The sequence below is a fragment of the Buteo buteo genome, chromosome Z (assembly GCF_964188355.1).
Source record: "Buteo buteo chromosome Z, bButBut1.hap1.1, whole genome shotgun sequence".
Taxonomy (NCBI): Eukaryota; Metazoa; Chordata; class Aves; order Accipitriformes; family Accipitridae; genus Buteo; species Buteo buteo.
Genome location: NC_134204.1, coordinates 52879420 through 52896453, shown reverse-complemented (window position 1 = coordinate 52896453; position 17034 = coordinate 52879420). Strand labels below are relative to the sequence as shown.

The 17034-nt window shown below is 42.4% G+C and overlaps 1 protein-coding gene across 5 annotated transcripts in view; it reads left to right on the top strand.

Annotated features, from left to right (window-relative positions):
• Positions 1 to 1473: 1473 nt before the first annotated feature.
• Positions 1474 to 17034, top strand: part of PRRC1 (proline rich coiled-coil 1) — a 30546-nt gene continuing 14985 nt past the window's right edge. The window contains exons 1-4 of one of the 5 annotated variants that reach the window (XM_075019587.1): positions 1474 to 1609; positions 9498 to 9614; positions 13269 to 13655; positions 14933 to 15090. In XM_075019587.1, coding sequence (XP_074875688.1) covers positions 9518 to 9614; positions 13269 to 13655; positions 14933 to 15090 — 642 coding nt within the window. In that variant the 5' untranslated portion in view covers positions 1474 to 1609; positions 9498 to 9517. Of the gene's footprint in view, positions 1746 to 1805; positions 1866 to 2125; positions 2405 to 8246; positions 9324 to 9497; positions 9615 to 13268; positions 13656 to 14932; positions 15091 to 17034 lie in introns of those variants that run through there. The other 4 variants (XM_075019584.1, XM_075019585.1, XM_075019588.1 and 1 more) reach the window with 4 other exon arrangements.

Sequence of the window (17034 nt, the reverse complement as noted above, 5' to 3'; positions counted from 1 at the left end):
AGCGCTAGAATAATGTCCCAGGCGCTGCTGAAACCAGGGCTGGGCTAGCAGCTGGGGCGTGCACTGGCTCTCAATGGCTCCCTGTGCTCTAAGTGACATAATTTGTAAGTCAAATAAAATAAAGGCCTGTAAACTGCAAGAAGTCTCTGTGTTACTAACAGTGCAGGTTGCATTGCTATCCCCACCCGTGCTGCTTTCTCCCCCTTTTCCTGGGGCTATGCCCACTGTTGCCTCTCGTTGTCCTTAGCAGAGCGCCATGGGGCTTCTCCCTCTGGTCTTGCACAGCCTCGTCGCCCTGCTTTGACTACCATGGGGCTGGACCTGTGCTCTCTGAGCGCATCTCTCCCCAGAGCACAGCGCCTCGGGTCTTGGCCCTCTGCTTTTGCAAGGCCCCTTTCCCTTCAGGAAGGTGCCAGGGTGCCTGTCCCTGTTCTCTTGCAGGCCCCTTTTCCCTGATTCAAGTACCATGGGGCCTGGCCCTATGGACCTGAAGGGCCCTTTGCTCTAATCGGAGCGCCATTGAGTCCCGTTATCTGGTGTTGCTGGGCCCTTCTTCCCCTTCTTCTAGTACTAAGAGACGTGACCCAAGAAAGGTGGACATGCTGCTGCCCTGAAGCACAGGCTTTCTTCCCCCTCTTCCAGATCCAGCCTTGTCGCTGGCATTTCTCCTCCGCTCTGAAAGGAACCCTCTTTGGCAGACGGGCACCGTCAATTCCCCAGCGCCCCTCCCCACCACCCCCACCACCCCTCCTCATTGCTTGCTCTTTGCAGCACTTCCCCCAGCACAGCTCCTCTCTGCTGCCAGTCAGCCCCGCAGAAATGGCAGCGCAACTTCTCCGTGCTCCCCAGGGACCCTCGCCCTCCTCTCACACACCCCAGGGCCCCTCGCCCTCGTCTCACACACTGCTCCGTGACCCTTCTGCAGCCAAGCCGGCCATGCAAGGTGAGGGGAGGGACAGAGGGTGGCTGCTGGGTTTGGCACCAAGACCTGCTGCTGGGCCCCAAAGGAAGACCCAGGTCCCCACAGCACGAAAGCCCAAAGCTCAGCAGCAGTAACTACAATACAAATTCCCACAACTAGAAATGTAGGAAAGGCTGCCTGATGGCTTGTTAAGAGTGTAAAATTTAAGTCCACCGTGTAATTTTTCTCTCACCAGTAACCAGAAAAAGAAGGCAGAGGGGCTGCCTGTATGATATCATACCAGTACAGCTCACGATTTGCGCAGGTGCGAACGTGAGACAACGCGCAATTATGGCGGGGCGGGCAGGACGCGGGGGGGGGTGTTGGGTAGCGAGCCCGCACGCCGCACCAACAGCGCTCCTCCGCGCCGGGCAGGGACTGTTGGCCGCCCTGCCGTTCTCCCCTACCGCGCACCGCGGCCCCTCCCCGCCGCTGGCCGCCGAACGTGGCAAAAGAGGTTCCCGGCTCGCCCGCCGCCGCCATTTTGAAGGCGACAGCTGCGCGTCGGCGGCGCGACGGAAATGGCAGGGGGCGCGCGACGCCACTAGGGAGCGCCGCCGGCGACGTGGCAAGCGCGGCGGCGGGGCGGGGCGGTGGCTGGCGCGGCGCCGCCAGGGCTGCTGGGAGCTGTAGTCGGCGGTGGAGCCGGTCGGTGTCCGCCTTCGTCGCCGGCAGGTCCCGGGGCGCGGGTTTGCCGCGGGGCGAGCGTGGCAGGCCGAGCGTGGCAGGCCGGGCGGGCGAGCGAGCGGCAGCGAGAGGCGGCGGGCTCTGGCGCTTGGGCTGGGTGAGGCCGCGTGTCGTGGCGGGCAGAGGGGACGCGTTGGCACCCGTCGTCCCCGGCGGCGGAGAGGGAGTGGCTGGAGGGCTGCGCTAGGCCGGGCGGCGGCGGCGGCGTCCCGCAGCGGTAACTGTCCCGCTATCCCGGGTGCCGGCTGCGGCGGGCCCGAAGCGGCTGGGGCAGGCCCGGCGGTCACGGCGGCGGGCAGCGCGGGAGGCTGTGGCGTATGGGGCGGGGGGCGGCAGGCGGGGGGGGTGCTGGGGTGTTTCCCGGAGGGGGGAATGCCGGCGGGGTCCGCGCCGCTCCGCCCGGCCTGCCGGCCTACGCCTCCGCGGCCCGTCGGTCAGCGGCGGGGCCCTGCGGGGCGGCCGCCGGCCCGGCCGCGTCTGTGCGTGTTTTTGCGTGTGCGGGGGCCGCCGGCCGAGGTCCGGGAGCCGTCCCGAGGCCTCCCGCCCAGGCCCTTTTCCCCCCTTGGGCGGCACGCCGGGGGGCTGCGCGGTGTCGGCCTCTCAGCGGGCTCGGTCCTGGGGAGCAGCCGGGGGCCTGACCCTGCTGTGGGCACTCTGTCTCGTTCCTCTCGTTCTGCACCATCTCGTCCTTCTAAAGGGCAGCAGCGGCTCCTGTCCTCTCTGCTGAGAGGAGCACGCTTTGAGGCTCGTTGTGAGGTGAGGGTCGTGGGTGGTGAATGCCGATCACAGTCCTTACAGCAGGACTGCTTGCTGCCTCAGTGGCTGGTGGCATTGCAAACACGTGCGTAGACCCGCACTCTCTATAGAATTTCCAGCTGGCTGGTCCTGGTACCTTGCTAGGTCACTTAACATTGTTCTGCTCTTGTGAGTCATCCTCCAAGCGACCAGGCTTCCTCCCCGCACTGGCTTGGATTGTGGGTCTCGGGACTATGTGTTCCAGCCGTGCAGCTGGGGGTGGAAATGCTGGTTCTGGTAAGCCCCCTGTGGTTTCAGCTTGAGTGAGCGTGATTGGCAGTGGAAATCCTCACCCCTGAGGATCTGTTAGTATCTGATAGAAGTGATGCTTCAGGAGCTTTATTAGTTTATAATGTCTCTGGAGGCATTGTTGAAGTGATTTGCCCTTTATTTATATGATTTATTTATTTTTATTGTCACATGAAAAAAGCATTATTTCTTTTGGGGAAAAACCTCTGAAAGTGCCGGAGCTATTGCATCATGTAATATGATATAGCTATTGGTGCAAATTGGTAGAATGTAGGTGGTTTTGTTTAGCTGTTTCTTTGATGGTTTTATGTAGTTGTATGTAACATTGTATACTATTGTATAACATTGGAACTAAGAAGTCCCTGAAGCTACATAAGCTTTGTTGTATTTAAAAATAAGTATTTGATGGTAAGGGTGCTGGTGGTCTGGAGCAAATCCAAAGAGTTGGCAATGGCACTAAGAATGTGGGAAGCAAAATAATTCTCAGATATGAGGAAGCTTTTCTAAAGGTGGAACTTCTTGTTTTTTATGGTATGTGTGGACTATGATAACTCTGTCTGCAGTCTCAAGACAAGGTTAACCCCTTTTGGCACACCTGGTGTTTTGAGCTATTGTGGTACTGCGTTAGGTCTGAGGCATACTGGATTATGCTTGAAAAACAGACTTTTTTTTTTTTAAGTGAAAAACTGGTGCAGATGTTGTGATTCACATTATGCTATTAATATAGAATAGGTATAGGAGAGTCTGGTTTTTTGTTTTTTTTCCGTCTGTCTGTCTTTCCGTCTGTCTCTGTCTCTTTTCTGATTACTTCTCTTTAAGACTTCGGACTTTAGAACAAGTAATTTAACACCAGGTAATTAAACTGATGATCCCTCTATGCCCTTCCTTTGGCTTCAGTGAGACTTTGTATGCCCTCTGGGACCTGCCTGCATTTAATGGACCAGAGTCTGAAGGAAGTTTTATCCCTGATTTTTTGCCCTCCCTTTCTAAAATGGAGTAAACCAATGTGAGGGATTTTTCAGATGAAACTTTAATATACTAACAGTTCAACTCAGTTTTTGGTTTGTTTTGTTTAAGTGTTGGCTTTTTGATTGAAGTCAGTTTCACTCCATCTTTAACAGGTGAAGGTTTTTCTTTTGTCATTTTCTTTCTTGTTTTCTTCTTGGTCACTGTTTTTAATCCCTCTTGTTTGCATCTTTGTGGGTTCTTGGGCTTTTTTTTCCTTTGACTTCTCTCCCATTGAACAGAAGTATGTGCCTGTGACTCTGTCTATCACTTAATGCAACCTAGGATGTAACGTTTTGTCTGAAGAGGTTGTTGCACTGGGAGTAGCTCCAAACAATTGATTTGTTCAAATGAATTAAAAAAATGTCCTTACTCTGGACACTTGTCAGCTTGTGCTTAGCCATTAACCATGTGTGTAACCAGTACTGTTACACATATTTAATTAAAATAGGTATGCCGGTTATGATTAAAGATGAGAAGTTTAATAGCATTTGAATTTAGTGTTCCAGCTGTGGTTTTGTTTCCTTCTAGACTCTTGTTTAGAGGATAGTTTTGCCTCTTCGGGTTCTTAAGTATGTTGTGGGTTTTTTTATTATCAGGAGCATCTACTGAAATACAAGAAGGGGTTAATTAAGGGTGACTGGAAGTATGGCCTCATTATAAACTCTGAAGTATGACTGATTTCTAGACAATGTGTTTTTATCCATGTGAAACTTGCTAATCTCCATTTGTAGGTAATTTTATCATTAACTGTGAATTTCTATACTTTAGAGTAATAACCTGAAGAATGCTTTTGATGTGTGGTTATGTCGTTAAGATTATTACAAAATATTAGGACAAATGTAATTAATTCCTATTATACTTAAATAAAAAGATGAATAATTTGCCAGTTCAGCCTTTTAGTCTCTAAATCAAATTATTTCATTCCTGCTTTTAATATGACCCCTGTTAAAATTTTCAGTCAGAACTTGAGCCTGGTTTTCCCTTCCGACACAGGTCCTGCAATTGAGATTAGGTTAATGGATGAGATTCAGCTGGTGAGAATCAGTAAAATATAGTTACCTGTCAACTGGGGATAAACCTTAAACCTTGTGGGTATACTATATTTTCTTTGTGTAATGTGGGGGTTTAACATTATCCCCATAGTGTCTTCATTAGTACTGACAAGGGTTATTTAATATTTTTTTTTAACCAAATAATCGATGGAAGCCTAACAAAATTCATACTTCTACTTCTTAAAAGGGTTATTTTAAGGACGACTGATCATTGGGAGTGTGTTTTTTCTGTGGTTTTCTGTGTTTCTCTTTTCCATATCCCTTCTTTTTTTACTTTCATAGAAGCATAAGATAAGATTTTCTTCTATCTAAGTGTGGTGAGGTTATCAAATTTGTGAAATCAATTTATGACCACAGATCACTAGATGGCAGTATGGCTGTTATTTTCACCTAATTGCACATGCTTCAATTTGCCAGTCTCAGAGTTTCTCCTTTGTTTTTTCAATTTAATAATACAAAATGTTCTAGTTTGCAAGAAGCAACAAAAGTCACTTCCTTAAGAAGTGAGGCTGAATTTTCAGATGCTACTTCCTTCAAAGTATGTGTTTGTGGCTTGGACTATGGAGAATTATTACTTTTATTTTTTTTAAATCGCTGAAAAGACAGTCCAGTTCCACACCCAGCAGTCATTAAGGATTTGTAGGCTGATCTTACTGGGAAACTTTTTCCCTGCTACTCCCCTAAGGGAAGTTGGAAACCCTCGTTGGCAACTTTGTTGAGGACTGAACACTGTTAAGGTCTGTGGATTGCCTGGGTCCTGTCCCCCCCACCCCCCCACCCCCCCCGGCCCCCCGCCATGTTCTTCTTCCACCCCAATGCTTCCCTATTTTGCACATGTAACTGATTTCAGGTAGGCCATTTAGATTAAAGTGTTAAGCCATATATCCTGTGGGATCAGTTTTAATTGTATGTAGTGATGGATTCTTTCAACATGATGAGCTACTAGCTTCCAGTTACACTTACTGTACTTCTTGCTTTCCTTTCCTTTTGTGTATTCCCTCCTCCTATGTCTTACCTTTCTCCTTAACATTATTTTTTTTTTAATTATTTATGTTATTTCATGCAGCACATGCAAACTACAACTGGTATATGTTGAGAATTCAGTGTATAGAAAGCTGTTATTTGTGGAGGCTTCATGTTAGTCCCTACCAGGTCAGGACTTCACAATGAGATTGATGGTTGTGTGAGGGGATGGGTATGCTAAAGGAAAAAAAGTATAGAAGCATTTAGGTTTCAGGGTTCACTAATAGGCATGGGGGTGGGTAGATGGGAAGGGAAGTGAGTGAAGGAAAAAGTTGAGAGCAAGATGAAAATACTATAGGCTATTGTGCATTATGCAAGGGAATAAAGGAATTTGTCTACCCTTCCAGCAAAAGGTAGGGAGAGGTCATCTTTTCCCCAGCTAGTGGCAAACCCCCAACTGATTATAGTGGACAATACATCAAAGAGTATGGGATGTATTAGGGTCAAAAGATAAAATTTAAGCCAGAACAGAAAGGAGATAGCAGTATGCCTCTGATGGGGCATCACTCTGAGGGTATCCAGCTTACTGGGACACATTGCCTAGGAGTGCACACCTGGACCTGCAAAGTCCAAGGGAGAGGAAATAAGCCCTACAACTGGCAGGATACCCCCCTCAAACTTCCATCTCCTGGCCAGGCTGGATTTGCAGATGGGTGGCTTTCCCAGAGACACTTACATGTGAGAGGAGAAAATCTGAAACTACTCTTTATTCTTTTTTTTTTTTTATATTCAAGTTTTAAGTCACTTATATGGGGTTTTTGAATCACTATATTTCAGCAACTGACTCATAATTTTTGCAAGTTTGGGATTCCTGTTTCTGTTTAATGCTAGCTTCACTTTTCTCATTGTGAAGTTAACTACAGAGTTATTTACATTTCTACTAATTCCTAACTTTCCAGATGTCAGTTAGGTTACATTTTGGGGGGTTGTCCTATTTTTCCCCTGCGTTAGTAGCTCTGTGAAGCTTTGAAAAAGCTGTGTACACAGTTTTTGAAAAGCTGTTCTGTGGAATTTTTTTCAGTCATTCTACATGGCCACAGTATTTATTTTAAGTAGTAAGCACCTCTCAGCAGTTTTAAATCATGGCATCAGGTGAAATCAAGCAGCGAAGAGCCTTGATAAAATAAAATGTTTCTGTGAGGTTTCGGTCAGTGATTACTTTAGTTGCACAATGGAAAGTTCTTTCTTGCTTTGCAGTGTATAATTAATTAGAAGAAGAATGACTTTTGAAATACTTCTATGAAGGGGAGTGTAAACTCCAGTAGCTTGATGACAGGACAAAATCTTATTATTGCAAATTCTTCTGCTTGGTGAAGTTTAACGGAAGACTGTGCAGTTGCTTTCTAAGGGATAATAAGATGTACTCATTCTGCAAAGACAGTCTATTCCCCACCAGGCAATTACTGACCCTTTCATCCCACCTGAAGAGAAGCTTTTAAATTAGTTGAAGATGTACTCAGAATCTAAAATCCCTCTGTCATGAGGGTTTTCATGAAGAGTGCTGCACTTAAACAACATTTACTTGCTTTCTGAGACTGGGCTGAAATGTTTAATCTTGAATCACTTATGCAAAGCATACTGGTTTGTTAGAGAGACTATAATTTCTCCTATGTGATTTTGATGCTTTAATTTGTGTTTGAGACTCTTTGTAAGCCTGTCAAGACTAACATTGACGTCCTACTTTTTGGATTTTTCAATTTGGTAATAACAGTAATTTTTCCTCCATATCAAACTTAGAGTTATGTATCCATTTAAAACAACGAGGGGGTTTTTTTGAAAGAGAGGAAAAAACCCTGTATTTTTGTAAGTAGAGTTCTTTTTATATACACACAAGTATTTTTACTCAACACATTATCTAAGCTTTTCCTCTGTAAACTGTGAAAGGGAATAAGCTGGCAGTCCTCAGCAGCTGCTGATGTAATGGATATGATGGAAAATGTTTGAGTCTGTCTATTTTTCGTACACATAATTACTTTACCTAGGATTTTTATTCATTAAAGTTCCTGTCGTGGTTTCAGCCCAGCCGGTAACAAAGGACCACGCAGCGGACCACCCAGCCGCTCACTCACTTCTCCTGTCCCCCTCCGGTGGGATGGGGAGGAGAATCAGAAAGGAGAAAAGAAAAAAGAAAGAAAGAAAGAAAAAAAAAAATCCAACAAAAAAAAAAAAACAAAAAAAAAAAAAAAAAAAAAAAAAACAAAAACAGAACCTCGAGGGCTGAGATAAGGACAATTTACTGGGACAGCACAAAAAGAGAAGTTACAACAACAACAACGGTACTAATGAAAGAGTATACAAAACGAGTGATGCACAGTGCAACTGCTCACCACCCGGAACCTGACGCTCCACCACTTCCCCCACCGAAAGAAAGTCGAGAGAGCTCCCCCCAGCCCGCTCCCCATTTATATGCTGAGCATGATGGCATATGGTATGGAATAGCTCCTTGGCTAGTTCAGGTCAGCTGCGCAGGCTGTGCCCCCCTCCCAGGTTCCTGTGAAAATTAACTCTATCCCAGCTGAACCCAGGACAGTTCCTTAAGAATTGTTACCTCAGGCAGCAGTACAAATCATTGCTGTCTAGTTTACCAGACTTGGGAGGAGCAGGGGGTTTTGTTAGCTGCCTCTGTACTGACAAACAAAAATCTCCAGGCGTTCATGAAAGTCCCAAATTTTTCCTCTCTCCTTTTCTTCTCCTAAGCCCTTTTACATTAATTTAAGATTTTTAAATAAGCATATAGCTTTACTTTTTCAGAAGTAGTATATTTTAAAGGTTTACTCAAAGGTGTTAAAAGAGACTTCCGACACAATCTGGCGTTCAAAATAAAAGCCAAAGTTTTCAATTACTTTCACTTCCGATAATGTCACCAGAGCAGTATGGTATTTGGATTTTATGGGAGTTGTCTGTACTGGGAAACTTGTTCAGTGTAAATTAATTTCAGTGCAACTTTGTTGATGTTGGAAGTGAATTTCAGCTGTTTTCATCTGGCTTTTCTGGAGGTTTATTTAGCTGACCCCAAAAAGCTTCTGCTTTAAGGTAGACATGGTCATGGTTAGAGCTTAGGTCACAGAGTCAGGACTCCCGGGCCATTGCCAGCTGTGCCACTGGCTGTTTGTGGTGCTGAGCAAGGTGCGTGTGCTCAGGTGTGATGCTCGGGAGCATCTGCTGAAGTGCTGAGGCCCGAGAGGGCTACAACCCTGTGGGCAGTCGTGGTTCTTGGCTGCCAGGAGGGGGAGGCTTCCGTCCTCCGCCTTGCCTCTTGCCACGTTTTGCATCCTGTCATGTGTCAGCTCTGAAAATAGCTGGTCCTTGTTGGAGTTGCTACAGCTCAGTAACGCAGCAAAATACTACCCCATTGTTAAGTTTTTCTTGCAGTGGGGTATGGGTTTTGCAATGTGTAATTACTTCCCTATTATTACTCATATAAGTACCTCCAGTATATATTGGAAGCAGTAGCTGGGCATACATAGTAAGGTTTTTAGAAAGAGGCCTGGAGTTTGAGGTATTATCACAGTGCTAAAAATAAAGAGAAGATACAGGAGAAATGAGACGTAAGTGGATAATTATGTACTTGAGATCAGTCGATTTTTTTCTCTTTTGTCGAGTTGGCATTTGAATTACCTGCTCTGTTCAGGAATGTAAATCACTCTGTTGTGGCCTTTACATTCTAATGTAAAATCTTTTCCCTTGTTTCTCAAGATATGCTTTTTTTTTTTTCCTCACAGCTTTTCATAGGTGAAAGAAAATGATGGAAGAGAGTGGAATAGAGACAACTCCACCTGGCACACCCCCACCAAGCACAGCAGGGGCTGCTGCTGCCACTGCTACACCTGTCTCATTAGGTACAGAAACTTCCTTAGCAACTTGGGCATGTTTATTCATGTCTTTTGAAGCACAGCAATTCATCCAAAAACATTGCAATCAGCATAATTAGTGCTCCTCTCCAGACTAATTGGAAGAATTTAAATTGTTTTTTAATCATGGAATTGTGCTTCTTATCTGACATGCATCTGACATGCAGAGTATTTTCAACATTTTTTTATTCTTGAAACTTTTTTATGAAGTCATGTGGATGCACTTATGTTTTTTAAGGATGTGGGGCCAGGGAAATAATGCCTTCCACTACAGCGCACGGTTAGATGAGCAGCATAGGAGGGAGTTAAAAACAAAACAAATTTACAGTCTTGTAGGGGATAGTGGTAAAGGTGGTAATCAAAGCACTTTTTCTGATTTTTGAAAAATCTGAACACCATATTCTGAATAGCAAATATTTAATTTTCTGACATATCTGGTTTTGTTATCTTGAGTCACACTAGTGCAGTGGACTCCAAAGTGGAGTGCCCTTATCTCAGGGGATATGCAAGGCAATCCATTGGGGTGAGGGAACAAAACATTAGAACTTCCATTAATATTTCTTTTTATCTAAAAAATAAGAAGAAAATTAAGCTTCACTAATATTTAATATACTGCTTGATGCTGATCTCCTCACTCAGTTGGTCCATATGCCAGATATTCACATGTCCTGAGAGAAGAGTGGGTGTTCCATGATGCAAAGGGGTTCACAGTAGCACCCTCACTCTTTTGCTCACTTTCATCATATTGTGATGCCTTGCGGTTTGTGTGCCTGCTTGAGTGGATTTATGGTTATGTTATCTAGTTTTAACTATACTAGCCCTCACAAAATGGGCAAGTGACTTAAAGATTCCTGCAAAGAGACCATGGATTGAAAATACTGCTAATAGTGTGAGCATAATCCAACAACAAGAAAATGGAAGGGCTGACGCTTCTCTGCCTCCTAGTGTGAGCTCTGCACCCTTGTTTTTACCTTGTAATATGGCTAACAATCTAATTGGATCTGACAAACAGTTGACCAAAAAAATTTCAAAATCTTCAAGAGGACTATTTGAAATATAAATTTACATCCACCATTGTTAACGATGAACATTGCCCTAAGTGCATGTTGTGCCTTGAGATATTAGCGAAGGCTACTATGAAGCCACTAAGATTAGCAAGACATCTAAAAACTAAGCAGAATGTACATTGGGGAAACACTTGTTCTTCTTAACACGGTAAAAATGTCTGAAATAATACATGGAAAACAGTATGGTGACAAACTAAAATGCATTCATCAGCAAATACTGTAGGAAGATGCAGAGAAAGCATCACTGAAGAAATAAGTATTAGAACAAATTACACAAATTAGTGTAGGAGGTTTGCTATCCAGCTGCCTGAAAGTACAGATGTTCCTAACATGTCTCAGCTTATGGTTTTTTGCTAAATTCTGTTTCAATAATAAAATACCCAAAGAACTACTTTATTGTCAAATGCTAAGGGAGGGCTGTGCTGGAGAAGGTATATCCTCAACAGTAAATTACTTATTTAATAAAAGCAATGTAATTATTAAAACTGTGTAACTTTAACCACTGATGGAACAGTTGATTTGGCTAGGATAAAAATGGATTCTGGAGTAAGGTTACAGAGATATCACCACACCTGAAATTTATTCACTGCTTCATTCATAGGCAAGCTAGTGCAGCAAAGAAACTGGAGCCAGAAGTGCACAAAGTGCTACAAGATGTCATCAATGTGGTTAATTTTATAAAAATGGTCTTTAAATAGTAGATTTTTTTTATCAATACTTTGTAGGGAGATAGGGAGTGACCATGAAATTTGTATCACACAGAGGTTTGCTGGGTGTCATGTAGCAAGGTGTTTGAAAGAGTTGTTAAACTTAAAGATGACATGAATGTTTTTCTTTTACAAAAAGACAAGTATCCCAGGTTTGCTGGCATTTTCTGTGATGACAAGTGGCTGTCAGCAGTGGGCTACCTAGTAGATATTTTCAAAAAAATATGCACTCATAATTTGTCCCTTCAAGGTAAAGATGATGTTCTAACAAGGAGTGCTACAGTAACAACTTTTTGTAAGAAAGTCATGCTTTCGAGAGAGCATTTTGAAAATTGGTATTTGGAAATGTTTCCATCATTATGCAATCCTGTTGCCAAAAACAATGCAAGTGTACATATAAAACCTGTCAGACCTGTACACATAAACTTGCAAAGATAATTTCCTGACTTGTGTAAAAATCTTCCCAACAAAGAGTTCCAGTGAAGGATTTTGAACCCATTTGTTAAAAATATGGAAGTGTTAACACCTTCTGATTAGTTTGCAAGAACAATTGACCAACATCGGGGAAGATGGAAATTTGCTAGCTGAATTTCAAGAAAAACCTTTGCATAATTGGTGGGTGCGAGTGGAAGACAAATAGCATGATTTAGTAAGCAAGCACAGCCAATAATGTACTACTTCCATTTGGATCTATGTATCTTTGTCAGGTATCTTTTCCAGCTATGACAGCCATTACAGCCAAGTATCCAAATAATGTGAACATAGAACCAGACCTTCAAATTGCAGTATCATGAGGTGTTAAACCAAGATTTAACAAATAATAAGGCTTCTTCAATCACATTGCTTATACTAAAAATTGATTAATAATTGTATAATATAGTATGTTAATCATTATTAACATATTATGTTATTTTATTAATAGTATATTAATAGAACTTTTCAGTGGGAGAAGTTTTTGTACTGCTAATAAATAAAAATTATTTTTATTTTTTTATTCATCTTTATCTCATCCAATTTATATTTCTATTGTGTGTGTTTTCTACTATACATGATATACTAGTACAGTGGTACATGTAAATAAAAAATAAATATACATATGTTGTGGGGGTGCATACTCAAAAATTTTTTATAGGTAGGCGTGTGCAATAAAATTTGGAGTCCACTGCATTAGTGCAACTTAGCATATCATTTGACTGTCATTGATATTTAGGTTGAGGCCAGTGAGATGCTTGAGCTGATCCAGCAGCTTACTGCTATCAAAAATGGTCATTTCTGTTTTTCTGACTTAATTCTCTGCCTAAACTTGGTGTAGAGAGCAATATTAGCTTATCCAAGGATCATCTGAGGGCCACACTGAAACAGAGGAAGCAGACAGATTAGGAGGCTGGGTGCCAAGGAAGAGAGGACTGCCTGGTGTTCAGCCTGTCTTGTAGAACCATACCTCTGAAGTAACTCCTGCCTTCCCAGATGTTATGAGTGTATGTTTTATTCTTAAAGATGGGCACTTCCTGCGTCATCATCATTCCTGTTGATTAAGCAGTTGCTCAGAAAGAACAATACTAGGTAGAAATGTCTGAGGCAGACTTCAGCTGCTATAAATTCAGTAGTAAAACATTGACTTGCCTTTTTAAGCTTATGACAAATAGGGTCATGCAAAAAAGAGAGATGTGGCTTACCAGATGCTATCAGCAAAAATTGAGCACAATTGGTGTTGTATGCAAACTCAAGCAGAATTAAAATTCACTTTGAAGGGAAAAAATCAGACCAGGTCAAAACTTACTTGTAAAATATCTGAACAATTATATAACTGAATCTCTGAGATTAAGGCTCAGCATTTCTAAAATTCCTTTTTTCTCATTTTTTTCTAGCTTTGTCCAGTCCCCTTGCTACGCAAAGCATGTCATCTTCTCCTGCATACTCACCACCCTTGCCAGCTGGAGTGTCTCCACTTCCTCCTCCTATGATGACTTCAGCTTCTCTTCCATTTGTGCCTTCTGCAACAGTTTCTACTATTGCACCATCTCGAACTCCTGCCCCACCTCCTGTTGCCTCTTCAGCTTTTAGTACCTCTGTGTCCCAGTTCTCTACATCTCTTCCATTAAACTCTACTGCTGGCCCTGGTCTTCCTGCACCTCCCATTGGTCCCCCCATTTCAGGATTTTCCGTGTCTTCAACCTATGACATTACCAGAGGTCATGCTGGTCGAGCACCACAGAGCCCACTGATGCCATCATTTTCTGCACCTCCAGTCACAGGTAACTTTTTGTTCATATGCTTTCATGTTTGTGAGACAGGATGAGGGATCTCCTGGGTGGCTTTTTCCACCACTCTGCTAGAGTTCTGCAGGTTCAGCTTCTTTATTATTCCAGGTACACTTAATTAATGTAGCTGCATTCAGAAGAAGGGAGAGTAACCTTTAAAATACAGTCATGGTCTAGGACAGAGAGTCCTCTTTAGTAGAGTTCTCCTAGCATTCAGGCTCACAGAAAAATCTTTGGGAGCTTTATTTTTTGTTAACTTGCACAGGACAGCCCAGCTGAACATATATACATATCTTTTGTTTAGATCAGAGAGTCAACTTCAGCCATGATATTCCACATAATAATGTGATACTTCAGGCTGTAATCTCATAATTTTCAGGTTTTGTTCTGAAAAACTATCTATAACAAGCTGTTCATCACATGACACCAGCTTCTATTTTCTTGTTTCCATCTACTAAATTGCATTAGGACAGCTAAAAATACATACCTTCCATGCAAGCAATTACTGTAGTTGCTGAACTGATGTAATTTTCTGCTAGTGGAATGGAAACTTGGCTTTTCAACCATAATTGGGCCAGACCTTTACTATTACTGGTGATACCTCTTTTAAGTAGTCTGTATTAGGAAAATGTCTAGAAAGACCTATCAATTGTGCAGTGTAAAATAAAAATAACTCTTGATCAAGGCTAGTGTTGGAGAATTGGTTAAAACAGACTTGAGTAATGGGGCAAAGGCTCATGCTTAAATTTTCTGCTGTTTGAGTTTCTTTTGTTTTCCTTTAAAATTTGTAAGGCTATTCATTCGCTTGCTCCTTTTTCTGTTCCTACTAATTTCCAGTACTCAGGGTTAGAAGATTTCCTACCTCTCTCTCTTTTATTATGTGTGATAACATTCCTATCTCTTTGTTTAGAGAGCAACACCCATTCCTCTTTTTCCTCTACTGTGGGCTGCTTATGAAACTTTGAATGCAGTAAAAAGCATGACTGTTAAACTGACCTGCTAAGAAAAAAACATGTTTAATTTTATACATAATGTATGGCAGTCTCGGTTCTATCAGCAGATATTGTTGAACTCATTCACAGTAGTTATATCTGCTGACTTTTAACAAACTGAATTGTTCTGGGGCTTTCAAGAAATGAAGTGAATCAGCCCAGTATTCTTCTATTCTTCCTGCTCATTTTCCTGTTGAACAATTGCATGTTGCTACAGTGTAACAAGTTAAATGCAGTAGAATAAGTGAACACTTGTGTTTTATTTTTGCCTCTTACTAGGTGTTTTGGCAGATCCTATTACTCAACAAGCAACTTTCTCATCACCTTTGGCTCCTGGAACTGGTTCTGCAATCACTTTTCCTGAGGAGCATGAAGACCCCAGAGTATGTACTGCCCAAGGTGGAGCACCTGCTGGAGGACTGTGGGGGTTTATAAAGGTATGGGGTTTTGTCTGTTACCATTTTTTACTGAATATAATAAGACGTATCTTATTTTTTAAATGCATATTGCTATAAATCCTGTCTTTTCTCTGGTCTCATGTGCAAGGTGTCTGGTTTTAGTTGTGGTGTTTGCTGAAACTATGCTTCTGCTCCTTCTCTCTATAGAGGAGGGAGGACTACACAAATGCAGATGTTCTAGGTTAATTTTAGTGCTTGTGAGAGGAAGATATGCATACCTAACAGATCCTGTCACGTTCGTAAATTAGTTGAAGATTTAGAACCTCCTTAAGACCTGAAAGCTAATTTTTACTTAAAGGCAACTGGATGCAGAAAGAGTCTGTTTTATCTCACCAGAATTCTTTGTATATCCCATTTCTTTATCATTTCCTAATGAACTGAGTTTGATTTCTATGGGATGCAAGTACTGCCTGTTCTATAACAAACCAACCTCGTCAAGGAGAGACAAATACATGTTTTTTCCACCAAAGAACAGTTTACCTAAGAAGCGTCTAAGATATTTTGTAGGATTTTTCTATTCAGCTAGAAGGCATGGATTATATAGTGCAGAACAGATACTCCTTGTGGTGCGATCTAATCATACAGAGGAAATAAGCAGCAACATAAACTAGTAGAATACCATTAGCCTGTAACCTTTTTGGAGCTGTGACAAATGCTACATACAAGTAGCATCATGAAGATTGTGGCAAAAAGATCTAAGCATGCATGAATGCTGAACTGTCTTCAAGAGCAACGCCATATTCTGTACTGTCTCATACTAAATGTGAAGGAAGAATCAAGAAGATTGATGTTCCAGTGGGACTGCTGAGCTTTGGAGGGACTTTCAAGCCCTTTTGAACATGAAAAGCTAGGAGAAAAAGTTGTGTGTGATATGGCAGACTGAGCCCTCCCTTACTCCAGGAATATACATCTTGACAGTAATACATTCTTAAAAAGCAAGATTAATCCTCCGTTAGTCCTGTGAGAGCAGAGTTGTCATGCTGCCCTTTTCAAGGAGAGCTGCCTCTCATGATCATAAACCCACATTTTCTTTCTTCTTTTAAATAACATCAGCCTTCTCTCAGTCATCATATTCCTCTTAATGTTTGCAATAGACAGTAATGTTCCAGAAGAGAACATTTTTCTTGTAACATGATTCTGTAGCCCTTTTTAAAGTGCCAGAGCTTGCAGTTGCAAATTAGTTGAAAAGCCAATCTCATCCACATTACTGTTGCCTTTACACCAATAGGATCCAAAAGGTGTCCTGTTTGTATTTATGGAGAAGGTCTTTATCACTGACTTCAATGATAAATTCTAGATTTTGGTTGAAGTATTAAGTGTTCCATGTGCTCTGTATGTTCAGTGACCTCTTTTTGAGAATTTCCTAGGTGGAAGAATGAGGAATCATTAATTATACTGAAGCCATCAAGTTCTTGATATTTGTAAGCACACATCAGACTCTGTGTTTTTTAAAGATCAGCCGGAATCTGGGAGACTAACTGGTAATTATTACAGAAATGCATCCTGGATTCCCTGCTGAAGAACTTACACAGCAGTTGCAGCAGTTACTTTTATTTCTATTCTTGAAGTAGTTTGAACTACCCTTTTTCCTCTAGTTTTCTTAAGAAATCATACACTTTTCTTCCATATTTCCTTCAAGCTAGACTGTGACAATCTAAAATTGACAAAATAATGGTTTAGAATTGAATGAGACTGTTTCAGTTCCTTTGATCTGTCAAAGATGGCTGAGCAGTCTTGTAGCAGTTCCAAGATTGGTTTCTACATAACATATCAGAGGCAAAGTTGGATACTTTTGCTGTCATTGCACCTGACAGCTTGCATATTTGTCTGTCTGAGCAATGAAAACAGCCAGGACCTGAGTATTCAAAAGCTTTGTGCTTGTGCTCTGCTGACGTGGAAGATTCTCCATTTGAGCAATTTGGA